The sequence below is a fragment of the Mirounga angustirostris genome, unplaced genomic scaffold, assembly GCF_029215605.1.
Source record: "Mirounga angustirostris isolate CCGP_5_RB_7025 unplaced genomic scaffold, mMirAng1.0.hap1 SCAF_6, whole genome shotgun sequence".
In the NCBI taxonomy this organism is placed as follows: domain Eukaryota; kingdom Metazoa; phylum Chordata; class Mammalia; order Carnivora; family Phocidae; genus Mirounga; species Mirounga angustirostris.
In genome coordinates this window covers 51,837,363-51,864,251 of record NW_026991714.1, presented here as the reverse complement: position 1 = coordinate 51,864,251, position 26,889 = coordinate 51,837,363, and the positions used below count along the sequence as shown (strand labels likewise).

Sequence of the window (26,889 nt, the reverse complement as noted above, 5' to 3'; positions counted from 1 at the left end):
TACATTCAGGATTGAGCCATGAATGTTGGAAAGTGACTTGCATCATACAATTATTCATTAATGAGTCCAGAAATCTGTCACAGGTGTGTGCACCATTAGGCTTGAGTCATTGGAAAGCTGAACATGCCGGATGAGATGAGGCAGGTGCCACACTGCAGACTATGATGTGTGAATTCAGGAAGAGAATGCCTAGTAATTTGATTCTGTAAGCCTCAGGAGCTATGTTAGTGTTACAAGAGATAAGTACTTTCCTTGTACCCGCCCCCTTAAGCCATTATATTCCTTACTAGAATACAACTTGCCAGAGGCAGAGGATGGAGGGTGGGCGAAATGGGTAAAGAGGGTCACAAGGTACAAACTCCCAGTTATAAAATAAATAAGTCCTTAGGGAAATAATGTACAGCATGGTGAGTGTAGTTAATAATGCTGCATTGCACATTTGAAACTTGCTAAGAGAGTAGATCTTCCAAGTTCTCATCACATAAAAATAATTTGTGTAACTATATAGGAGACAGATGTTAACTAGACTTATTGAGGTGATCATCATATCATTTAATATATACAAATACTGAATCATTATATCATACACGTGAAACTAATGTAATGTTATATGTCAACTAAACTTCAATAAAGAATACAGTTAATAATCATTTATAGGTTCTTATGGTCTCTGAAGGTTTTTCCCCCCAATCTCATGGAGTGAAGTATCATTGCCTCTGTCCGTCCTCCCCCCCCCACCCCCCGCCCACAGCTCAGAAGAGAGTCAGAGTAGCTTCTTTTGCTGAACACTGAGAAGAGGATTAAGTGAAGTCTAATAGGACATGGCCCCTCTTCTTCTCTTGACCCCTCCCATCTTGTTTTTCCAAAGTATTGAGGCTACTGCAAATTCACTGTTAGAATTTTGTTTGCCACCGATCCACTTTCTGTCCAGATCTTGACAGGTCCTTGCAGAACTGACTCTGAGTTGGAAACTCTCAACCCCCTACAACTCCAGATCACCAAGAAATGTGATGCCATAGTTACCTATTTTTTCCTCTGATGGTTAATATATTAAAATGGGATCATTTATATTCTTCCTAAGAAATTATCCAAAGTGGGGCGCCTGGGTGGCTCAGTCGGTTAAGCGACTGCCTTCGGCTCAGGTCATGATCCTGGAGTCCTGGGATCGAGTCCCGCATCGGGCTCCCTGCTCAGCGGGGAGTCTGCTTCTCCCTCTGACCCTCCTCCCTCTCGTGCTCTCTGTCTCTCATTCTCTCTCACAAATAAATAAATAAAATCTTTAAAAAAAAGAAATTATCCGAAGTGAGCAAGAGCAATACATAATTTCTAGTACCTTTGGCTTATTAAATTTTTAGACATTCAGACTGCTGACTATCAGGAAAATATTAAACAGATCTTGGCAGCTTTTTTTTTTCTTTTTTCTTTTTTTTTTTTTTAAAGGTTTTATTTATTCATTCGAGACACAGAGATACAGAGAGAGAGAGCACAAGCAGGGGGAGAGGCAGAGGGAGAAGCAGGCTCCCCGGGGGGCTGAGGAGCAAGACGTGGGGCTCGATCCCAAGACCCTGGGATCATGACCCGAGCCGAAAGCAGATGCTTAACCATCTGAGCCACCCAGGCACCCCGGCAGCTTTTTTTTTTTTTAAATAGTGATCTACTTTGCCAGCATTTGCATCCATTAATAAATATTTTTGTATCTTATTTTTGAAATAGAGAAGCAGATTCATCAAGTTTTGAATAATAGCTCTGACAAGGGACTAGCCCATTGTTAAAATTTAGCACCGGGGAAATGCGCTTTTTTAACTGGGCAAGAAAGCTTCCATAAGCCAGTCATAATGAAAATCCACCTCACAGGTGCTCCTCTCCGCCCCCCAACAAATTTCCTCTTGTACCTTTTATAAACATATGTACTGATGTGGTTTTCCTGCACTTATGAAACTCTGTATTCATTAGACATGTATTTGGCACCACATCTAGAGGTCAGCTTCTTGAGGAGCGTTGCCTTCAGGGGTCCCGGGCAGTGGAGCAAAGTGGGCCCAAGAGGACAGAGGCTGAAGGTGGATGGCAGCCTCTATCCCATTTCTGCCTTTCTGTTTACCAGCTGCGTGATCTCGGGAAAGTTACCTCTCTTCAGTTTTCTTATTTGTAAAATCCAAATAATACCTCCCAGAGTTGTTGAGAGGCTTAAATGTATAATTTTCTAAATTATAGCCCTAACACTGTTAGGGAACTCTTTGACACACAGGCACTTTGTGTTTCTCTTCGTGCCAATCACTGCTGATCAAAAACAGAATAGAAGGAAGCGGACATGAGAGTTATGTGAATGCAGTGCTGAAAACCTCCCGCGCCGGGCTGGGCCTCCCCTTGTCTTTATTGTCAGCACAGTGCAGAGGTTTTCTGAACAAATCCCACTTTTTCTCAAGTGTCTCCCTTCCTATCTCCCATCCCCTAGCGCCCTCCCCTCCCTCTCTGGAAAGCCGTGTGGGCATCCTCATTGTACCAATGACTGGAGGGCCCTACCAGCATTTAAGAGACGACATCATACATGGGCCAAGGATACTAGGGGCTCAGAAATGGGAAGTAAAGTCTAAGGCAACCCCAGATCGTTCCACCCAAAACGCCAATAGTACTCCCACCTTGAGAAACACTAGTAGCTCCTAGATTCTTTTCTCTAGTTAAATTCGGAATCCATTTTTCACAAAATTGAAGTACCGTTCCATAAGATCGGCATATGCCCCAAATCATGACATATACATCACAGAGTGTAGGCCAGGCTGAAAATTCTCCACATGTGTATTCAGCTATGCTGTGTCATTCTCCTCTTTTCTGTGTAAGTTTCCCTTAGGTTAATCTAATGGGTTTCTTCAGAGTTCTATTATTCCATTAGTTACAACCCAGAGTTTCAGATCTGTGTTGTTTTAAAAGGCATCTAAACTCCTTAAATGTAGGGGCACCTGGGTGGCTCAGTCGTTGGGCGTCTGCCTTCGGCTCAGGTCATGATCTCAGGTTCCTGGGATCGAGCCCCGCATCGGACTCCCTGCTCGGTGGGAAGCCTGCTTCTCCCTCTCCCACTCCCCCTGCTTGTGTTCCTTCTCTCGCTGTGTCTCTCTCTGTCAAATAAATAAATAAAATCTTTAAAAAAAAAAAATAAATAAACTCCTTAAATGTATAAAGATTACATTTGATAATCAGGAAACCAAATCATGTATGTGAGAGAAGTATGTTTTATTAAAAATAACTAATGCACATGAAATTCAAGTATTAATAAGGAGTACTCAATGTAATAAAAGTAAAAATAAGGCAATAACCCAACTAGGTATCATTAGTGAGATAAAGATTCTTAAGTTCACCAAAAAGTAATTGATACACAACAAAAAACTATGTATATACACACAAATATTTTCATTCTATCAGAGTCATAATTAAAAATAAATATATGCTTTAGATGAAAAGAGGGAGAGCATGGGAAAAGAAAGTTGAGCATACTCCTCTTCAGTCTTCCTCTCCCACATCTCCAGCTGAGGCCGGCATGATGGCATGATGAACTTTGAGAGAAAGAATAAAGCAAACTAGCAACTACTGTGCTTTCTTCTTCCCTGTTACCCAGAGTCACCGTGGAGCACTCTCCCACCACTCCCTGAACACCCCCTCACCACCCTCTTTCCCTGAAGTTCATAAAGCTCTTTTCTATGTATTTCCTGGTAACAGCTGAATAGGACCCACTTTCCTCAGTACATGGCAGGTGACTGCATTGGTGACCAGGACAGGAGTTAATAGAGCCTCCCCAGTGATTTAGTGTTACAGCCCAGTGAGTATGAGCGTCAGGGGAGCAGATGAAAAAGCCTCCTTGATTTAGTGCATGTCCTTCAAACTGCTGCTCATGAAATCATTTTAGAAGGTCTGAACAGACATTTTAAAAATGGAATATGATAAAGTGTAGTAGAAAATATTTGGGGGACATTGTACAGATCCTTAGCAAAAACCGAATACGGTTTAAGAAATGCCACAACTCATTGCCATTAGCGGTAAGAGGGAGAAGGCAGGACGGGGCTGAATGAATCTACACATTGGCTGGGATGGAGTTGCTTTTATTTTCTGCTTACTGCCATTCTGCTGTTTGTAACACAAGAGCGGACAGTATCCAGGTTACTTTATATTGACATAATTTGCAATTGGTTGTAAAACGAAGCAGGCAGGAAGTTTTTATCTTGCTTTCAGCAAAAGTGTTAAGACTTTCAACTGAGTTTTGTTTGTAAACATTTGGTAGTTTAATTAATAGTTGTTATGATTTATAATATGTTATTGGATTAGTTTCCTCTTGTTACCACAGCAAATAACTACAAATTCAGAGGCTTTAAAGAGCTTTATACATTTATTATTTTACAGTTCTGTAGGTTAGAAGTCTGACCAGTTTCATTAGGGCTAAAATCAAGGTGTCAGCAGGACTGCATTCCTGTCTGCAGTCTGTCCTTGCCTTTTCCAGCTTCTAGAGGCTGCCCACATTCACTTCTTCCTTCAGCTTCAAAACCAGCAACATCAAATTTCTTTGGCTTTTCTGCAATAGTCACATCTCCTCTGACTGAAGTCTGGAAAAGTTCTCCTCTTTTTTTTTTTTTTTTAAGATTTTTATTTCTTTGAGAGAGAGAGAGAAAACGAGCAGCGGGGAGGGGTGGAGGGAGAGGGAGAAGCAGACTCCCTGCTGATCAGGGAGCCTAACGTGTGGGGCTTGATCCCAGGACCCTAAGATCATGACCTGAGCCTAAGGCAGATGCTTACCCGACTGAGCCACCCAGGCGCCCCCAAATTTCTCCTCTTCTAGTGACTTGTAGGATATCATTGGGCCCACCCAGAAAGTCCAAGATCATTTCCCCATCTCAAGGTCCTTAACCTCAAACACATCTACAGAATCCATTTTGCCACGGAAGGAAGCATAGTTACAGGTTCTGGGCGTTAGGATGCAGACATCTTTCAGGGGGGGCATTTTTTTTTGTCTGCCATAGTTGTCTATATTGACTCTTGCTTCCAAAATATTTTTCTTGTAATATTGTGTAAGAAAATCAGTTGATTTAAGGAAAAATCATAGAAAAATGTGTTTGGATGTGACAAAAATAATGACAATGGCATTCACATGACTAAAGGAATACTGGGAAATACACTTCTCCTGACAGCCCAATACCAGAAGAGAGTACAGGCCAGAGAGACAGTGGACCCACCCATATTCCAGATATTCCAGAACACTCTGTCACAACCTGCTGGCTCAATCCAGTGTTCTCAGCCATGTGGGTTCACTTCCCTCATCCTGAAGACAGGGATCCTACCAGACAGACAGTCTCCAAAGGTCCTTCCAGCTCCAACTTACTACTTCTAAGTAAATGGCTATGTTATGAATTTAAATGTCAGGGTTAAGCATATTGTGAAATAATCTAAATACCGTGAAATACTCAAAACATTAAAACACTGCTTCTATTTTAAATGCCTACTTCCCCAAATATAGTTGTCAAGTCCAGAATGTCAGGTCTTGGCTGATTATTTAAATGATTGCTGTCATACTTGGGATTGTCTTGCCAGAGTTTTTCTCTTTTGGGGTTGTTCTTAATAAATACCATTTTGAGTTGGTGAATGCTCATTATCCACTGCCCTTATCAAACAATTGTGGATTCTTTGAGTACATTTCCTGAATTTAGTCAAATAGAGGGTATTGGGCAGGTAGAGGGAGAAGCCCCTCCCCACTCCCATTAGGTAGACATTTGAAAGGATCAGTGATTCTTCAAGTGCACATTTACATTAAAAATATTTAACTTAAGGGGAGAGATACCTGTACTACTCTTGAGATAATAATTGGATCAATTCTAGTAATTCTTAATGACTTTCTGTTCTTTTAATTAAAACTACATGCTAAAGAGATATTTTATTCCTTTCTCTGCTAAGAAAAATTTCAAGCTCAATATTACATTCCCTAAAATAAAATCAATTTTTTCCTGAAATACAGCTTTAAAAACTCTGACAGCCTATGTTCTTTGATTATCTCATAAATAACAGTTTCATATCAGCTCACCTTCCTCCTCCCCCCTACCCCCATCTCACTTTGTGCCAATCACAGGTGGATGCTCAATATCACCCCACAGCACAAGATAAATAAGCTTGGAAGGTTTCCTAGCAACATATTGTTCTGGGAACCTGCTCTGTTTCCCTGAACAAGATGAAGCCAAACATCCTAGAATCTCAGCCAGATGGGAAAGGATTAGCTTATTGAGGGTGTTTAATGCATTTTATTTATTTATTTATTTAATAGAGAGAGAGAGAGAGAGAGAGGGAACACAAGCAGGGGGAGTGGGAGAGGGAGAAGCAGGCTTCCCGCTGAGCAGGGAGCCCGATGCAGGGCTCGATCCCAGGACCCCGGGACCATGACCAGAGCCAAAGGCAGACGCCCAATGACTGAGCCACTCAGGCGCCCCGTGTTTAATGCATTTTTTAAAAATTTCACATTGAAATGAACCTCTTAACATAAGTAGCAAAACTGACTTTTCAAAGGACACTTTTTTACATGGAAAAAAAAACCTCTGTAACACTTTGAATTTCAAAAATGTGGTTTTAGAAGAAATTTCCTAGAAATAAGCTTGCAATTTGTAATCAGTCATTGGTAAATGGGTCCATTTTAGGACCAGTAGAAAATACCTCCACATAGGACTGATGTTCAGCTTGGTGTACCCCTCGGTACCCGTGCTCATTTGCAGAGATGCTGACATACTTCCGATGTTGTGGGTAAATGGCTGCTGCACGGCACCATCCCCACAGTATTCACTTCTCCCCTGGATCCTGTTCCTAGGAATGCCTTGGAAACACCTGTCATTGCTTAGAACTGAGACTTTTTTCCCTTTGTCCTCAACTCTGGGCTACTTCAGTGCCAGGGACTCACCACTTCATCTTAAGAGTGTTTTTGGTTTTTGGAGTGTATGATTAATACATCCAGAAAAGAGACAGCTAGAGGAAATAGAGGGCCCCAATTAAAGTCAGGAAGAAATAATGTTGTTGCTGCTGTCTTGTTGGCACATGACCACATGTATTTTCCTGGTCTATCTGATGATCTTGAGGGCAGGTGGTGCCTCCCTGTCTTTTGCACTCTGGTTCATCACCGTGTGCTGTTGAAAGTCTCTGGAGATGGAGTAATTAAAAATTAGTTTCTCATGACCATATTCAGCAGTGGTTTTGCAATTCAGTTACACCCTGAAAACTGTCCTTAACTTCTTGTTTCACTGGGGAAACTCCCCCATCAGCCAGATGAATATTGTCATCATGTGGTTGTGGAATGATTTCCACTGTCTCCAGTTTGGACTGAGTTTGTGAAATTTCCCAGTTGTGGTGAGAAGCAGGTAATTCCAGTACTTGAGAATGCTCCTGGATGGAAGAACAGAGCCATTAGAATAAGACGGGGCATGACACATGGCGTCTTTGCTTTTTATTTAACAGATTCTCTGGCCAGATTCTCACACACATATTACATGTTTTCTAAATACCATATTTTGAACTCAACAAGAAACAGTCTGCTGAGAGCCTCCTATGGGCCAGCGACTTAGGTAGGTCTCATGACGATGGTTACTAAGGAACATCAACAATTGCCTTCAAGTCCCCAAGAATCCAGCAAAATAACACATTTGTTGTCTTTTAAAAAGTTAGATAAGCTTTTTCCTCATTTCAAGTCACTTACTTTAGCACCTAAACATCAAATAAAGATTTTGATGTTGAAAGGAATTCTATAATTTTGATTGTCCAAGGAAAGTCTAAAAGTAAACTCACTCTGTCATATGGAACATAGATGATAATACATTAATTTTATTGAATACTTTTTTAAAAAAACTTCCAGGAAACAGGCAATATTTTAGATACTTTGCCTGTGTTAACAGCATTTAATTCTCCTGACAGCCATTATGAAGCAGAAATCTGTTTGCCATTTTACAGATGAAGAAACTCAGACCAAGAGAGGTTAAATACTGGTTTGCCAAGAGCTTTCATAGTTAATAAAAGAAAACAATAGTAGGCATTCAGACCCTGATCTATCTAGGGCCAAATTCTATGACCTTTATTCTGTGTTATGCTTATTTGTTTATTTTTAGAATTCTAAGATTCTGTAAATCCTAGTCTTTTTTTTTTTTTCAGAGAAGAGTAGACTACTGTCTTTTAAAGATGACACAATTTTAATAAGAAATAGATGAGTCATTTAGATGATGTTCTGTTATTTCACACAGCACAACGATTCTGTTATTTGTTGGGAGTTTTTAGTGACAGACTTTAGAATCTTCTTTCTCTTGGGTACAATATATTGACTCTATTTAAAAATATTCTTTGTTGCTCAGTTTTTTACCTTTATAAAACAGTTTTCCTTTTCAGTATGGTAGAAGGCTATGCATGAATTTTACTGAGAAGTGGTTAGAATTAATAGCACTATTAAACACATTTACAAAAAAACAGTTACGACATAACTGTGTTGCAGCACAGAAATGGATGTTTGTAAATAAAGTTTCGTTGGGACATGGCCACTCTTGTTTGTTTACTTATCACTAATGACAGCCATTTCTCTGAGGTGACAACAGAGTGGAGTGGCTTTGACCCGGACTGTGGGGCCCCCAAAGCCTAAAATATACTATCTAGGCCTTGACAGAAAAAGTTTGCAGACCCTTCCTCTCAGATCTAGACTTTCCCCCCCTACTTTGAGTTGGGTGTGTGCCATTAAAATACCAGAGACTTAATTGGGAACCGTATCAGAAAATGTTTTCCTAAATCATGTCCTTGTCTAACATGCTTTTCTTCTGATCCCTGTAGGTACCAACCAAGAAACTGAAGAAATATGAGAAAGAATATCAGACAATGCGAGAGAGTCAGCTGCAGCAGGAAGACCCGATGGATAGATACAAGGTAGGGGAGGCGCGGGTCACCCATGGGAGCAAAGTGCCTCTGTACCCTAAAGGAGCAGTAGTGGCCGGTTCAGCTCCCTCGGTTCCTTCTTGATTGACTTAGATGCTCTCTGACCTTGATAAATGTCCAGGTATGTTTTCATTTCAGGAAACTCTGGCGTAGCCAACCATAATATTTCTTTTCTTTCAGTTTGTATATTTGTAGGTAACTCCACCTGTTGCATTTATACTTGGAATCTTCATAAGAAGCTGAGAGAAAGGGAAAAAGAAAGAGAGAAAGTGGCTATCGACTACTTTCAAAAATGAGAGAACAAGGAAAGTGGCACAGGACTGTGTTAGCTGTGCACGGTCACGTCCACAAGGACTTGTAGAAGGTGAACTCTTCCAAGCCGGGCACAAGAATGTTTCAGACTTTCCTCTGTCTGTAGCAACTGTTAAACATACAAACTCATTTGGAAGGAAAAATAAAACCCACAAAGGTTAACAGAGCATAGTAACGGTGTTTGTTGCAACATTTATTTCCACAAATCTGAGTAACAGTGACATTTCACTACAGTATCCAGTTTCAGAATGAAAGCTGATTTCAGTTTAATAGCTTAGTGAATTGTAGTATTTGTAAAAAATTGGGCCATTCACATCAATAGATCTCTTCAGTGATAGTTAGCAACACTGTTCCCATGATGCAGTGCTGGCGAAACACTGATTTCGAACTTATTTTCTCCAGCTGACACATTATTGTCTCTCTTGAACATGTTTTAATTCCTCAGAATCCTACAGGTGCATCATGGTTCCCTCCTGCTTCATGTCAGTAACCCTGGGATTAGGGAATATTGTATTTTCACACCAACCACCACCAATGCCAACATATCCTTCCAGGAAAAGTACTGGGGTGGCATTGTTAATGAACCCCCACTGCGGGATGACAGCCACTTCTGTAACTCGAGCTGCCCTCACGTGGTCAGAGAAGTCACCAGGGGCAGCTGGAGTCACAGTCCCTCTTGTCTCCGCTGCTGACCTGAGTGGGCCATGGAATAGTAGGTGGGTGATGTGGTCAGACCTGAGTTCAAATCCTGGCTTTCCAGGAAAAAAAAAAAAAAAAAAGCACAGGATTTGTTATCCCCATTGGGGGGTTTTAATACCTCTGTCGCATTGTTCTGCATCCCGGGCTCATTAGCGAGCTGCTTCCTGGTCTGTAAAACATGCAGGAGCTTACTCATTTCCTTACAGGGCTTCTGCAAAGATGAGGATGTTGTGTGCTAAGTACCTAGCACATAGCTAGCATTCAGTAAATGGTTGTTATTAGCCTAAGTAGGCCGACGGCCTGCCCTTACCCAGGTATTATTACCAGAATAACATCCCCTTGCGTGGATCTGCTCTACCAGTCCCTCGCTTATCTTCTTCACACTTCTCCCAAGGTTGCTCCCCAGTAGCCTGACAGCAGTATGTTTCTCCCCTTGTTTATAAAACAGGGTAAAGAACTGAGAAGAGGGGCGCCTGGGTGGCTCAGTCGTTAAGCGTCTGCCTTCGGCTCAGGCCATGATCCCAGGGTCCTGGGATCGAGCCCCACATCGGGCTCCCTGCTCAGTGGGAGGCCTGCTTCTCCCTCTCCCACTGTCCCTGCTTGTGTTCCCTCTCTCGCTGTGTCTCTCTCTGTCAAATAAATGAATAAAATCTTAAAAAAAAAAACAAAAACTGAGAAGAAGAGCCCATGTACTGCTCGGGTAGATACCTCTTAACCCACAAGGGACTCACAGAATAAGGTTTGAAGCTCAGTTCCACCACCACCACCGCCCTCAATAAAACCAGTTTTAATGTAGCTCATGTCACATGCTGCTTTAGAATGGCTTGCAGCAGTAATTTTAAACTAGTCTTAAGGATCCCAGATGAAGCCCTCCTACTGCTTATATGATCATTCTAATTTTCTTAGTTGCCATCATTACAAATAAAATCTGGGAAGATTGCTTTAAAATAGAGGAGAAGGCAACGAAAGACTAAAATTGTATATTTAAAATCAGTCTGGGACTGAACTTGGTACTGTTTCTTAAATCCTTTTCGTATCAAAGTAGATATGTATAAATAGTACAGTGCATATTATTTTTTAAAGAGTACTTCTCACATGTAAGACTTTCAATATGTGCACATTTTACTGAGGGACCAAAGTAGAATTAAACTTTTTTTGTTTTGTTTTGTTTTGAAAACAGATACTCCTTTTAACTTACACATATCAGATATGCTCTATAGCTATTTCTTTTGTATTATTGTAATAGCTTGTCAATACATCTAATATTTCTATACCCTTTTAATGTCTAGATATCTATATTGGCAATATACTTGGTAAAGTTACAGTCCTCAAATTATAATTACACTTTCAAGGTGACAGTTGACAAAATAGTTTCCAACCATCCCCAGATGTTCTTTCAGATAGTCAATATCTAGTTTAAGAAACTAATTATAATGACTTTAAAGTAGGAAAGACATACCTCTTAGCCTCTTCTAAATTTAATCCTGTCAAGAATAAGATCTATGTCCCTGGAATGAGCACTTTATAATTCGTAGATCTTGGACTGGGAACCTAGTTGTGCAAATTCTTAAGAACAACTTGGGAAGATCTTCTTCATGGGCATCAACTCGGAATTTATACCAGTTCACTAACAAGCCCTCCTCAACCATGAAGGTCCATTCTGCTTAAAATGACATGTTTCGCCCCCTAGCTCACTAGACGGCAAGGGAGTTAGGAAAGTTGTGTCAATTTTTTTTTTTTTTTTGAAGGCCCAGAAATGTCATACAATAAAATATTCTAAGAGATTTTTCGGTTTGATGCTGTTTCCCTTGGCATACAAAAAGGGCTTTCGCATGGAAGCCAGAGGTGGGATGAAAGACCAGCGATTCAGAGGCAGCTCTCAGCCATCACATTCTTGCTGTATCTATCCAAATATGTGTTTTATTTTTAGGACAGATGCCAATATCTACATTTTCAAGTGATGTCACTATACTCACCCGTATCTAACACTTAAGTCTCGACCACAAAGAACGAGATGAATTATATTGGTATAAATTTAAATTTTAGAACCCTAAACACAAAAACGTTCTGGAACTCGATAGTGGCAACGGTCGCACAACTTCGTGAATGTACTAAAACCACTGAATTGTACATTTTAAAAAGATGAATTTTATAGTATGTGAATTATATCTCAAAAAAAAAAAAATCCAAGCAAAATGTTTCAAGAGGATTGGTATCCAGCCCATTTTCTTTTCATAAATCCCCAAGTCACATGAGAGGTGCCTGTGCAGAAGCCATATTTGTGGGAGGGGAGACCTTCCGTCAGATCTGGAGCTAATTAATGTTTAAAAATCCTATGTGTATACATATTTATAGGGGAAAGGCCAGCATAAGTGGGTGGTACATTCATTTTCATATATAAATATGGATGCACACAAACATAAACATATATAAATATGTGTACGCACTGGGTTACCTGGTCTTGGCTTCAGTTTGCATTTGAAAATCAGCTCTATAATGACTTCCTACAGTATTTGGTGTGCTCTTTCTGCTGATCTTCATGACTAGGTTGCAAGACACAAAAAGGAAACTTTATTGGAAGAAGAATATAGAACATTTATTCTAAGTCTCTTTTATTGTCCTTCTTAAGTTTGACCTGGCCAACTTGGTGTTGGAGTTTTTATCTACTTGATACTTCAGTTTGTAAATTAATTAATTTATTCCAAATGAAGTGAAAGTCGGGATAAGGATTTGTCTATAGAAATCCATCACGTAGGGGCACCTGGGTGGCTCAGTCATTAAGCACCTGCCTTCGGCTCAGGTCATGGTCCCAGGGTCCTGGGATCGAGCCCCGCATTGGGCTCCCTGCTCAGCGGGGAGCCTGCTTCTCCCTCTCCCACTCCCCCTGCTTGTGTTTCCTCTCTTGCTGTATCTCTCTCTGTCAAATAAATAAAAAATAATCTTTAAAAAAGAAAAAAAGAAAAAAAAAAAGAAATCCATCACGTATATTTCCATTTTCATCCAAACCCCCAGAAAACAAGCATTCATGAATATGTGTAGCTGTTTTAGTGTATTTTAAAAATTAATAGCCAAGCTCCTAATAAGTAGTTACCAACTCAGAAACTGTAATACTGTTTTCTGTTTTAAGGAGTTGAGTTGTTTCCATTTAGGGAAAGGTAGTTTTCTAATAATGTAACCTATTGACAGCACCTTTTAGAGACCTGCAGCCTTCATCTACCTCTGGAATATGGTATGCTTTTCTTATTTAATTAACTACTTGCACAGATGGGGGAAGCCTTAGAAAGCACAGCTAATTAATTAATTCAGTGAGTCTTCCAAAGCATAATGAAGATTATGTTATTACCTGTTCTAGATGGGCAAATCCTAGAAAGGATCAGGAATGCTTAAACTCTCTTGAGTTTGGGACACAGATAGTATTATACATCATTTCTTTTTTTTTTTTTTTTAAAGATTTTATTTATTTGACAGAGAGAGACACAGCGAGAGAGGGAACACAAGCAGGGGGAGTGGGAGAGGGAGAAGCAGGCTTCCCACTGAGCAGGGAGCCCGATGCGGGGCTCGATCCCAGGACCCTGGGATCATGACCTGAGCCGAAGGCAGACACTTAACGACTGAGCCACCCAGGCACCCCATATACATCATTTCTAATTGAAGTATCTTATCTACATTTAGTATAATTAAATTTAGAATGTTTAATTTCTTTCATGAGGTTAGAAGTAGTAATTCTCTTATCAAAGTGTAATTCAAACAGGAAGAAAATAATTCCTCTAAGTTTACAAAAAGTTTGTCTCACACATACTAATTTTTGTAGAGCAGTTATCCCTGCGTGTAATTTAAAATTAAGCTATCTAATTATACGTGGCAAAAACAATACAAAATATTTGAAGCAAAGCTTAATTAAACTTGTATTATTTGCCATCCTTCCATAGCTAATGAAATAACTTAGACCAGTTATCATATTTTGTTTTTAACTTGTCAAGTGAAATAAGTTTAAATTTTGCTAATCTTACCTGAAAAAAAAAAAAAAAGGCTTCCCTTTTTTCTTACTGTGTGGGGCCTTTCCTTCCTCAGGAAGTCAAGATAAGTGAATCCATCTTTGAAAAGTCTTTTTCTACCAATGAAAATACTTATATTTTATTAATTTTCCTCATCACAGAGACTGTCACTGGTTTTTGGAAATATTTATATTTATAAAATAATGTGCTTTTAATGCATACTAACAGTCAAGAGCATGGTTTCTATCTGCCTGTGATAACTTTGTGATAGACCTCAGAAGGCTGCCACTCTTTTTGAGCATGGATAATCCAATGAACTCACTGTTCTAAGATGGTGGAAATTGCAGGGTAACCCCTACTGAGGATTCTTGAGCAAATTAGCTGAGAAGGAGCAGGTGGTTTCTGATGATGCCTGTTCACTGAGTTTTACTTAACACTTGAGAGAGGTATGAATGTTATGCATATTAAGAATTTCTAAGTATGTTTATTGATCTTCAGAATTAATTCTCCAAAACTTTTGTTCAATTTTTAGTAACTTTACTTCCTGCTAAAGTAGCATTACTGAGAAAATTATGTCACACTAACATGTTGTGACATCATCTATAACCCATTTGCTTTTTTTTTAAAATTTTGCTTTGTATGCTAGAGCAGGGATCTGCAAACTATGGCATGTGGGACAAATCGGCCCGCTGCCTGTTTTTGTAAATAAAGTTTTATTGGAACACAGCCACACCCATTGTTTACTTATCAGCGTCTAGAACTGCTTTTGCACAACAGTGGCAGAGTTTGAGTAATCTCAACAAAGGTTGTATGGTCTGCAAAGCCTAAAATACTTCTTGTCTGGCCATTTACATTTAAAGCTTGTTGACCCCTGTGCTAGGGAATAATCTAAGACTGTTTTTTTAAATGCTAGAAGAACTGCAGTCTGGTTTGCCAACTGCCAGTTAGTTATTACTGACAAGATTTTGTTTTTAGTTTGACATTTAAATTTTTTAAAATTTCTACCAGAAAGATAAAATTGGATATGTTGGGTAAAGGAAGAGCATAAAAGGATTTCAAATATCCAGATTTTCTCTCTCAAATCTTCATTTGCAGACAATATAGACATTTAAACATTTCATCTGTAGGCATTTGCCTTTGAATGTCAAAAAAACAACTGTTTGCTGAAATTTGATGATGATAATTATCAACTCTTGAAAGAATTACCCAAACGAAAATATGCGACAGTTGAGTATGTTGTTGCTAATAAAATTGTACTGGGTCTTTTAGGAAAACATTTTCTCCTGAGCCTTAAATGTCTTTAAAAACATGTGCCAGGAACTCATTAGAACAGCAGATGACACACCCAAAATACTGAGCTAGAGTTTACGAAGCTGCCTCCTTCACCATCATTTTTTCCTGTGAGGCTTAGTTTATTTTCTTCTGAGTGCCAGTTCACATTTCTCTGGTTTCTCATCACGGAATAAATGACGTTCACCATCCCTTGTGCTACTTCACCCACACTCCAGCCCTCAGATGCACAGGAGACCTGGAAGCATTCCCCTGCCCAGCAATTTCATTCTGTGGCCCGAAAATGAACTATTTTGCAATGCTTCCGACCTTGTCATATGAGGAAGCTCCCTCCACCCGGCCGAAATAACACAGTGTAAACAACTGACACCGTAGCTGCTAACACGAACACATAGAGCGGTTCCCATCAGTCTCACAGACGGTCCAAGGCAGCGGGGAGAGGGAGGAGTCTGCGTGTGTTCATCTTCCTGAGTTGAGACTTGCCCACTGGCTGCCTCCAGTGTACTTTCTTCCAGCGAATGTTTGCAGACAGACAGAGAACTTAGAGTAAAGGACACTCTGAGGAAAAACACAATAGCAACACATTGTTAACAAGTGTCTGCTTTTGTTATTGCCATTTCATAACTGTATTAGTAGGTGTGCAATTTCATTGGATATTCTGTTTTTTTTTTTTTTTCAATTGTCTTTTGTACCTATGATTGAAAACGGTAGTTGGTCTATGACTTTTGAGGAGGTAAGTTATTTATCTGTGTATGTCTGTGATACCGGCGTCTGTCTGTCTGAAAAATGCAGTATCCTCCTCCCAAAAGTTACTCACCAAACTTTGCTGGCCGTGCAGCTCCTATGCCCCCGGGGCGGGGGGGAGGGAACGGACGAGGAGCATTTTTGTCTGCTTTTTGTTGGAATGGTGTCAGCTGTGTGAGATGGAGGATGTGCCCAACAGGGCAGTGTGAGTTTCCAGGGTTATGGAAGCCGGCCGCCTGCTGTGTTGACAGGCTCCGAGCCGTGGGGCACATCTGCTTGTGCAAACTGGGGCACGCCGCTGCCTCTGCACGGACAGGCTGACGGGCTGACTCCCAGGCGCTCTTGGGCGGGCAGCCCTTGCTGACCTTTCCGAAGGAACGAGGCCCATCCAGATGGAACTTTCTTCTCCGTTCTAGTGTAAAGGAGAGCTTTTTCTTGCAAAAGAAAATACAGCCCAGTAAGACACCTGACTTGAACCCTTGGCGAGTGTAGGCATGTTTGTAGGCAGGAACCCCCGCCTCGGTGGGTAGCGGTGCCTCGCTGGCCCGCTCAGGGACACGGAGGACTGCTGAGGACACCTCCCGCCCCAGGTTCAGACTCTGGAGGACGATACTGCATTTTCGGCCCCACAGCTTGCTTGCCCACATGTCTGTGAGTGCAGAGCAGGAGTCACACTCCCACTGTGCTGCTTGCTGTGCACACACCCGACCGAAGCTTCTTGCTAAAGCCAAGCCGGTAGGCGCGCCCCTCAGGCCATTTTGCTTTTTAGGGACGCTTAGACACTCAGAGTTTCTCCCAAATCTTCCCCTGTCCCCCCACTCCCCCCTTGGCCGCATGTCCACAGGGAAGGGTTCCAGTTGCAACAGGCGTGGTGATGGCACGTTTCCAGTCAGCACTGAGCTGAGCCCCCGGCTCTTCCTTAATTAACATCACCCACCGGGCGTTGATCTCCCATCAGGAGAGAAGTAGCCACTGGGTGCATCCTTAAAGTACTTGCAACGAAGTGCTTTTCCATGTGTGACTTTGCCTGCAGGTTACCTTAACTCCCTGGTATGTCACTGTCCCCTGAAAAACCGGTACCTGCAACATTGTCCCTTGGGCGAAACAACTGTAACGTCAATAAGAGTTGAGGGGACTCTGCACCTTGGAGTCCTGCAGGTACAGTTTCAGGAGGAATCGGACACTGACTCAGGAGCAGGGACTGGAGTCGTGTCACCAGGAGCTCTCGGGAAGGGACTCAACGGAGAGGGAGAACACTCGCTTCCCTGCTGAGCAGCCCACTCTGTGTCCTGACGAAATGGTGCTGGGTGTTGCTGCTCACTCCTGGCGAGGAGGAAATGGATTGGAAAAGTTTCTGGAACATTTTTTTTTATATATATAATTCTAAGTTTTCAACAAGTAGGCAAGTTGTTTCCACAAAGAGGAGTAATATTTAAATGTATTGGGTAGAAGACTAACTCTCGGGCCCCCGCTAGAATTTGGATTGCTTCAGCAAAGATTGAAAGATTTCGCCATAGAGGCCCTGGCTGTTTATCTGCTATATTTTCGTGCCTACTTTGATGATATTTCTGAGGGAGGTTAGGACTTCTATAGATCGAGGGGACAGACAGAATTTGATGAGTGCGATGTGCCCCTACAAATATGTACACGGTCTTTTCAGGAATATTTTGGGAAAGGATTCCTGGCAGGGCCACACTTTTGAGGAGTTACGTAGTATCTTGGTCAAAACCGAAGATCCAGTCTGGTTTCGGGTAGAGTATGAGCTTCTCACAGGAGTAAACTTTAAAAAAATTCTCATTTTAGCATTTTATCCTTTTCAGTGGAATTGAAATTCCGAATGGCTTTTAATTTTTTTAGTAACATTTTAAACACACGTATTCTGTATTCATTGTTGAAAACTTAGAAACATTTTTAAAGTACAAAGACAACAATGAAAATAAGCCAGTACCTGCAATTAATGTTATTTATGCTATGAAAATGAGACTTTCTAGTTCCTTGTCTTTTTTTTTTCCTATGAGGTGACTTAAGCATTTCTTTGATCATATTTTTCACTTATATTTTAACACTGCATGGAATTCTATCATGAATTTATTTAAAAGCATTTAAGAGATTTGGGACTGTTTTTATCTTCTTCAGTAGATTTCTTTTTCAAAAATGTTTTGGCATTCCCCAAGTATCCCAGTCTTCCTTTTCCAAAAGAGGAGATAGGAATAGACTCTGTTGGCCGGTTCTAGTCAAAGCACAAGTTATCCTTTAGCTTCTCTGCTGGCCCTGTTGGGGGATCCTCTGCTCCATGAAAGTCTAAGGCTCTGCCCTTACCGTCAGTTTCCTAGCCCTTCTTTAAAAAACCAAAAGAAAAAAAAGAAACTGGGCTTTCTTTCTTCCATATAACCAACCCTAGGTTGTTCTATAGAAGATAAATGTCCTTTTGCCCCACGTTACACGATGATATACTCTCTTCCAGGGCATAGATTTGTCTTCTGGTTGTGCAGTACTCCTTTGTCTGATTTCTGCCACCCTTGCAGAAAACCCTGTTAGGAGTATAAATCTGAAAAACAGGAAGGGCTCATCACATTGAAGTCTTTCCTGTCAGCTCTCTTTGAATCTCCCATAACTGTTAACAGTAGCAAAAAAAAACAAAAAAAGGTACTTTTGATACTTTGGATTGGAAGACAGTAAATTGCTACTCTGAAAATAGATGCGCATGTACACAGTTCATAATGTTTAGTTCAGGGGAGACCTTTCTTCCTAAAAATGTGACTTGGTTCTTTCATCATAGGACTTTGTTTCAGATTTTTCCTGGGAGTTCAAGAGGAAAAAAACAGCTCAGTAATTTGTTTTACCCAGGATCTTTTGAAGTTTTAAAGTTGAGAAATTTTAAAAGCCCTCTAACAAACACCGAGAGCCATTGTCATAAGGCCTGTCGCTCATACTAATACAAAAATTGGTGTTCGGAAAAGTATTTCTACCCCGAGGATGAACGTGTCAGTTGATAGCAAAAGTCCTGAACCCATGTATCCTGGTTCTTGATTTAGTGCTCGTAATTAAATATATTCAATGAATGTGAACTCTGATACTGGAAAAACAATGTGAAGAGATGTCTAGTGGTTCCCCCCCATTTCACGCCTTCTGTGTCATGCAGTTTCCCTTGAGGTTAAGGGTGGGATTACTGTGCATGTTTCAAACAGAGGATGGCCCGTGTCTGGGTTCTGGGTCTATATGAAACGTCACAGGATTGGGGAGATATTGGAAATTTTGCCTTTTGTGGCACTTTTTAAATAATGCAGCCTTTTACCATGCAGCCTGTCAGGGACAGTTGTAAGGTTCACCGGGTAGAGAGTCGCATCTGCGCTGCTGGCTTAACTCACTGTTGTTTCCCCGGACAGCAATCCTGCCTTCCTGTGCCCCTTGCGCCTCCTCCTTTTTACACCTTCAGAAGTTCACTTTGTTGTCGCTGCTTGTTTTTGCTCACCGGTCCGTTCCTTTCTGCTAGTGCCTCTCTCGGCACTAATGCTGCCCTCCGGCTATTGCTCTTTTCCTGCAGAGGGAGAACCGGAGACTGCAGGAGGCCAGCATGAGGCTGGAACAGGAGAACGATGACCTCGCCCATGAGCTAGTAACCAGCAAGATCGCTCTGCGAAATGACTTGGATCAGGTAAGCGTGTCGTTCACTAGGTTGCAGTCAGACCGCGACGAGCCCCTCAAAGGCGAGGACCGAGTTGCTCTCCCTGCAGTCCCGCTGGGGCTCACTCTGTACTGGACGCTGAGTGCTGGCTGCTTGTTGGGTGAAGGGGCGGCCAGTAGGTGGCAGGGGACAGCTTGTGCTAACTGGAGAGGGTGGAAGACGCCAGCCTTTGAGAACGGTTTGGGTCATTTCCAAACAGCATGTGCGACGTGTTTTTTTATAACTCTAAACTTCTCTGGTGTCTCTTCTCTTCGTCTGTACTTTTCTTAAGCCAAGGGCTGCCAGCATAATTACCTGGAAATATCAGTCACCAAGACTATACCAATGCCACGCTGACATTGGGAGGCACTTTACTTTTTGTTCCAAGAAGAGTTCTCATCTACAATGAACGTGAGGATTTTATGTGAAGTATGTACATTAAGATACGTGCATTGGTGGGGAGACAGGCATTCTAGGGGCTGAGGGCCAAGATGCCTGGCTGTGAATCCTGGCAGCACAGTCTGCTCACCGCATGACCCTGCACAGTTCTTAACCTGCCTGTGAGTAAGATAAAGTGAAGCACGTCAGCAGTGTGTGTTCAGTACATGGTAGCTATTGCTAGGAAGACCTTAAATTGTTCAACTTCCCTGGTTCTTTCCAGCAGTACTGACAGCTTTAGGACTTGCTGTTTTCTGTCGCTAGTGTTTTATAAAAGGTAGCTGGCAATATGGAAGGAGTCTTGGGCGGATTGAAAATTATCTCTCTTTTCTGACTTAAAAAGTGAATACTCCCCACAAACGGTGCCAGGGTCAGAAAGATTGAGACTTACATTGTTGAATCTGTAAAAAAGAGGCATCACCCGTGTGCTGCCTGCTCATTGACAATATTTCAAATACAGATCCAATAATGTAAATACTATTAAATGTTTGGAGGAGTTTTTTAAATGTCCGGGGCACAGCTCCTTTTTCCCATATAAACAGCTAATTTTGCAGCTCAAAAGTTTCAACCACAGTAAGATGGGGATTAGACGACTATTAAGGAAAATAGTGCTAAAGGCGGAGAAGGGGTAGCTGAAGGAATCCACACTAAACAGAGTTCGAAAATAAAACAGAGACTGTGCTTCGTGGGACACAGGATGTAGAAGGTTGAAAAGCAGTCTGGTTGGGGGGCCGGGGATGGGGGTGGGGGTGACCCTTTTCCCCACGAAACCATTCACCCAGGCTGTTTGGAAGTTGTTAGAGGTGGTGTGAGAAATGTGTGACTAAGAGAGTCAGAGCCAAAGAAGACAGAGGGGTGTCCAGTCGGACAGGACCAAGACCAGTCTGATCTCGGCTGGTACATTTTTGTATTAATTAGACAATGCTGGTGAGTCGGTACTATAACGAAATTCCTGTTTTCATACTGGCTCTCCCAACGGCCTCACATTTGATTCTGTTCTTTTGAATCTTGTATCCATTAATAGTTTTCTGAAGATGGATAACTAAATGAAAAAGAGTTTTAAGCAGTGGGACTCTGGGGATGCGGTGAAATTCACTAGAGAGAGTCGTATGTTTAAAGTTGTGCAGGAAATGTATTTGGTGTTATCTATCAGACCTTTAAAAGGATTAAAAAGTAATGAGATGAAATGTCTACTGAGTACCTACTATGCACCAACGACTATATTCCGCAATTTTATAAGCGTTATCTCATTTAATCTCGCTAATGACTCCATCAAGCAGGTATTATTTTAATCTTACATTTAGTAAATGAGGAAGATGACATATATACTCTGACTTGGAAAGCTATTCTAACAGAGATCTGGATGGAAGTATGTGTACAAGATGGTTTATTACTATGTTACTCAGAAGAATAAAAAGTAGAAATAATGTATATGTCCAATAAAAGGGGAGAATGAAAGTAAATGTCTTTTTGGAATAGTTTTTAAAAACAATGGGAAGATGATGTTATAATATTTTCGTAAAACCTATAAATTTATCTGTATATAATGCTTGCATCTAAATTGCAAAGGAGGGGCGCCTGGGTGGCTCAGTCGGTTAAGCGGCTGCCTTTGGCTCAGGTCATGATCCCAGGGTACTGAGATCGAGCCCCACATCGGGCTCCCTGCTCGGCGGAGAGCCTGCTTCTCCCTCTCCCTCTGTCTGCCGCTCTGCCTACTTGTGCTCTCTCTCTCTCTCTGTTAAATAAATAAAAATCTTAAAGAAAAAAAATTTAAATTGCAAAGGATATGGCTGATGGAGCCATCATCTTAGGAAAGGAAGCTGAAATATACTTCAAAAGGAAAAAAGCCTACAAGGAAATCCATCAAAATATTAGTTCTAGATACTCTGGGTGATGAGCATCAATCTAACTTTTAGATTCATCTTTATGCATGTATTTTTTTCAATTATTTTATCTTTTATAAGAAGACCTTAAATTCTTAACAACCCTTGGTTTAGTAATAATATACGTTATACCTTATTAATAATCAGAAAAAACATATTATTTTTTAAAAAGATGTTGTACCACCAAGAAAGTCTATTTTGTGGATCAGCCTGGAAAGACCATGCGTACTCCCGAAATAATTGATGGTTGAGTATCTGGGTAGATAGCTCATATAGATTCTAGATGCTAGTCCCTGAAGAAAAGATTCCTTCATTTTTTCATTTTCTTCCTCTTTCTCTTAATTTCCTCCCTTTATACCTCTCTTTTTAAAAGAGTAAGACCTGGCCCTTGCCTTTTGAAGTTTGTTCTCTAGGTGAAAAAATAACAATTGCTATTTCATGCATATCTCCTTCAAACATCTGATTTTGCAGTTTCTGCCCGAGTGCGGCTTATCTGCCTGTCAAAAAGCCGTCCGTCCGTGCACTTTAGGTGTCCTGCCCCCCAGCCAGCCTGGGAGGACACCAGCCGCACAGGGAAAGCGCCGGCTCGCCCCGCCTTCACCCCACTCGCCCCCTACTTTTCCATTGCCACTTTCATCAAAATCACATCTCTTCATTGAAATAGTCAAACTTCAGCCAACATTAAACAAGCAGGAAAGCAGATTGTATTCAAGACAATATGTAAAGCAAACAAGCACTAATTAGATAATTAGGTACTCTTTAAAAATAAATTATTCCTCACCCTTGTCATTTTAGTGCTGGCTTCGGGCGTCCTGGGCACAAAAGGCCCATAATTTTTCCCTTTGACAGACTTGTCTGTTTTGACAACTTGCCCTCCCTTAGACTCTTGAAATAAGGACTTCTCCGTGACTAACAATGTAAAAAGATACGACGTCTCCATTTCAGTTTCTGTAGCGAGCTGCCTTCAAGCCCTTCCTGTCCTTTCTCGTTCGCAAGGAACGAGCAGAAGAGACACACCAGCACTTTCGCACTGCGGACGGCGCCTCGTCCTTCTGACCGGGGCAGGTTCTGTGTTAGGAGCAGGGGCTCCGCGTAATGAGTGGCGAAGTGTTTTGTTTTGTTTTAGATTGAACAACAGGCTTGACGAGTTCTTTGAGAACTCATTTCTGAAAGATCCTCATCCCTGATGTGAGAGCTGAACCTTTTGATCAGGTTATCGGTCGATTCATGGTTAAATCACAAATGGCAGTGCTTTTTCCTCTCCTATGTATGTCACATGAACCTTAGTTAGCAATTCGAAGTCTCCACATCGATAAGGCATTATAAGGGGGCGCCTGGGTGGCTCAGTTGGTTAAGCGTCGGTCTTCGACTTGGGTGGTGATCCTGGGGTCCTGGGATCGAGCCCCCACATTAGGTTCCCTGCTCGTCGGGGAGTCTGCTTCTCCTTCTGCCTGCTCTGCCTGCCGCTCTCCCTGCTTGTGCTCTCTCTCTCTGTCAAGTAAATAAAATCTTTACAAAAAAACAAGGCCTTATAAGATGTTGGTAAGTGATGGGGCGCCGGGGCGACTCAAGTCAATTGGGTGGCCGACTCTTGATTTTGGCTCAGGTCATGATCTCAGGGTCCTGAGATTGAGCCCCACATCAGGCTCTGCGCTCAGCAGGGAGTCTGCTTGAGATTCTCTCTCTCTCTCTTCCTCTGCCTCTCCCCTTGCTCTCTCTCTGTCTCTCTCAAATAAATAAATAAATCTTTTAAAAAAAGATGTTGGTGATTAGAATTAATAATGACAGTGATCTTAACAAATTATGGTGAAGATTTTATGGTTTGAGTTCAAAGAATATAAGTATCTCTCTGTGTAGTATTCCGTTCCTAGAGATTCATTTAACATGAAAGATGATTTCTACTTAAGTGAGGTGTAGAAATTGGCTGTCCAAAGACCCAGAAGACTGTTTTTAGGAGAACTAAGTTTTTTCAGATCTGGTCCTATTTTGATGAGCAGTAGAATCATTCTGACTTCACTGTTTAACATAGTGGAGAGACTCTCGATGAAGCTTCTGGAAAATACTGACGCTCCTCCCACATGGGACCCACAGCAATTTCTGCAGATGTCAGAAACACTCCTTTAGTGTTCCAAAACTATAAAATGTCTAGATGTGATGCACAATTTAAGAAGCTTACATGTCCAGATAGCAGAAATTTACAAAAGGATAAAAATTGGGATGAATCTCTTTAAGAAACCAAACTTAGAAAACATTCACTTCAGAGTGTCATGAGGAGAAAGGACTCGTCTCTTCACAAAATGGAAAATGCGGGGGGTACTGAAGAGGACGTTAAATTGCACTCTTCTTTATTAGGGGGGCTATTGCTCAAATATTCTGAGGTAGAACTTGAACCAGTGGGCTGACGTTATAGGGAGCTAGATTTGGTTCAATTTTTAAGAACACTGAAATGATCTGTATAGCTATTCTTGATTCACTGCTCTGTGACCCTCCCTCAGAGACTCTGGGGAGGTGCTCCCTGCTTTGACTGCAGTCATCTGACTGGCTCTAGAATTCGCTGTTTTGAGTGTCTATAATCTGCATCAGATATCTTACAATTTATGAAAACGTAACTTGCAACAGATATTTTGCCCACCTCTGATTTCAGGATGTTCTTTTGCTGTGTAGATTTCCCCCTTAAAATTTAATATTATCAGAACAAATTTTAGAGTCTTTTTTTTTTTTTAAGATTTTATTTATTTATTTGAGAGAGAGAGAGAATGAGAGACAGAGAGCACCAGAGGGAAGAGGGCAGAGGGGGAAGCAGACCCCCCGCTGAGCAGGGAGCCCGATGTGGGACTCGATCCCGGGACTCCAGGATCATGACCTGAGCCGAAGGCAGTCGCTTAACCAACTGAGCCACCCAGGCGCTCCTAGAGTCTTTTTAAGAGGGACTGTTCACCTTAACTACACCATAGTTGCAAAGTATCTGAAAACAGAGGCGTAACCATTGGACTATGGGACACAGGGAACTGTAAGAACAGAGAAGCTGGAGCCCCCAACAGATGAGCAAGTCTAATGGGCAAGACAAATAAATCACACATGTAATTTGTCACTAGAGATTGTGCTAATTGCTATCAAGGGAAATAGGAGAGTTGTAAGCAGAGGAACTAATTTAGATGGGGGTGAGGAACTGATTTAGATAAGGGTGAGTGGGACAGGGCTCAGGGCTCACTTCACTACAGATGTGAACTGGAAGCTGAGACCTACAGGGTGAGGTAAGGGTCTAGGGTGTGCAGTAGGCACGGGTTGACTAGTTAAATATACGCACAGTGCTTTCCTGGTTAATTGGACTCTGTATCCAAGTTAAGACCAGAGTATTCTCCCTGAGTTTTTCTCAGCCCTTCTAGAAACATCGTCTTTTCTGTTTAGATGCCTGGTCCATACTTCAGTTTTCCCCAAGGCTATCTCTCATGGGGTTTGGTCTTAATTTCTCCTTGCTGTACTCACTGTCCTGTGTGAGTCCCCTTGTGGGCCATTTTACCTCTGCTGGTCTTTGAATTTTCTCACCTAACTGCTGTCCATGGATCAGCCTGTCTCTCTCTGAATCCGCACCCCCCACCCCCAGGCACTAACAGTTAGAAGCTTCCATATAAGGCTCCACCCCTTCAACCTATCCATCTACACAGTCCCAGAGTGAGTGCTGTTGTGACATCTGAAAATGTGTAAGAAGCATTTAGAAAGAGCACGCACTTCGAGGCCATTCACGTCTGAACTCAGTCAGGTTATTTGATCTCTCCAAACTTCACCGCCATCATCAGTAAAATAATTCTTGTTGGGATCAGAGATGATGTGTGCCGAGTGCCTGCTCTATAGTTGGCATTCAAAGAAAACAGCCGCGCCCTGGGTGAGCTAGGAGGGGGAGAATGGCTTCTGGTAGTGATGCAACAATCTTAACTAGAGATTAGGTTTGGAGAGAGTATCCACACCCGTTCTTTCTTCACCTTCCTTATGACTGTGACGTGCTCCAACGTGCAGGCAGAAGACAAGGCGGATGTGTTGAATAAGGAGCTCCTCTTGACCAAGCAGAGGCTGGTGGAGACTGAAGAAGAGAAGAGGAAGCAAGAGGAAGAGACGGCCCAGGTAAGAGGCTTTTGCTTTACGCAGGTGTGTCGGCATGAGGAGTTGATTAATACTCTAAGCAAGAAGTAAAATAAAACTTACTCTAAATCAAGGGCGATGTTGAAGCAGGACACGTGAGCAGTGTTGGGTCTCGGCATTTCATTTGAAGGGCGTTAGAAGCAGAGGCAGGAACTGATTTGTCCCCTTGAACAGGTTTTAGGAATCTGCCTTGACTCAGATGGCTAGCGAGAGTGTGAAGTTTCCTCTAAGTTTAGCAACTTGGAATTACGATCCAAGAGCTTTGACAAATATGCAGAGTTTGTGTCCTGTCTCCAAGCTAACTGACTTGAGCAGTAGTTTGAGAGGCTTGGGGAATGGGAAGCCTGCAGAGATTTCTGCTGGGAGGTGCTCAGTCAGTCCCGCTCGGTCTTCCTGATTCATGCCTTAGAAGGAGCGCCAGCATTCCTGGCTGAGCTCTCAGCTCTTACTTCCCGGAGGAAGGGAAAAAGCAGCCCTTTGGGAACCAGCCTTGAAGTTAGCACCCTCCAGTCTTCATATGCATTGGGAGGCTAATCAGCTGGAAGACGCACCGCCTGGCCAAGGCCTCCTGGATAAGGGACAGGAGGGGCCTCTCTACTCAAGGAGTTGAGACTTCCAGCCTTCCTGAGGAAAAGTGGGCCGCCTCACCAATGTTCTCCATCTCTGCCAGGCATGATTCACTCATTTATTTTAATGAGTTTCATTCCAAGACATCAAAAATACTAAATATAAAACAGAACACAAACCATTTCACAGACCTGTATCCAAGCAGAAAAAGTCTACTGAAGTTACTAATGAAGGGATGTAT

At 41.8% G+C, this 26,889-nt stretch overlaps 1 protein-coding gene across 18 annotated transcripts in view; it reads left to right on the top strand.

Moving 5' to 3' along the window:
- RABGAP1L (RAB GTPase activating protein 1 like) overlaps positions 1-26,889 on the top strand; it is a 773,530-nt gene that overhangs the window by 732,714 nt on the left and 13,927 nt on the right. For 12 of the 18 annotated variants that reach the window (XM_064594288.1, XM_064594291.1, XM_064594289.1 and 9 more), the window contains 3 exons: positions 8,818-8,910; positions 19,504-19,614; positions 25,959-26,063. In XM_064594288.1, the coding sequence (XP_064450358.1) occupies positions 8,818-8,910; positions 19,504-19,614; positions 25,959-26,063 (309 nt within the window). Of the gene's footprint in view, positions 1-7,288; positions 7,575-8,178; positions 8,308-8,430; positions 8,715-8,817; positions 8,911-9,099; positions 11,099-13,981; positions 15,949-19,503; positions 19,615-25,958; positions 26,064-26,889 lie in introns of those variants that run through there. The other 6 variants (XM_064594292.1, XM_064594302.1, XM_064594299.1 and 3 more) reach the window with 5 other exon arrangements.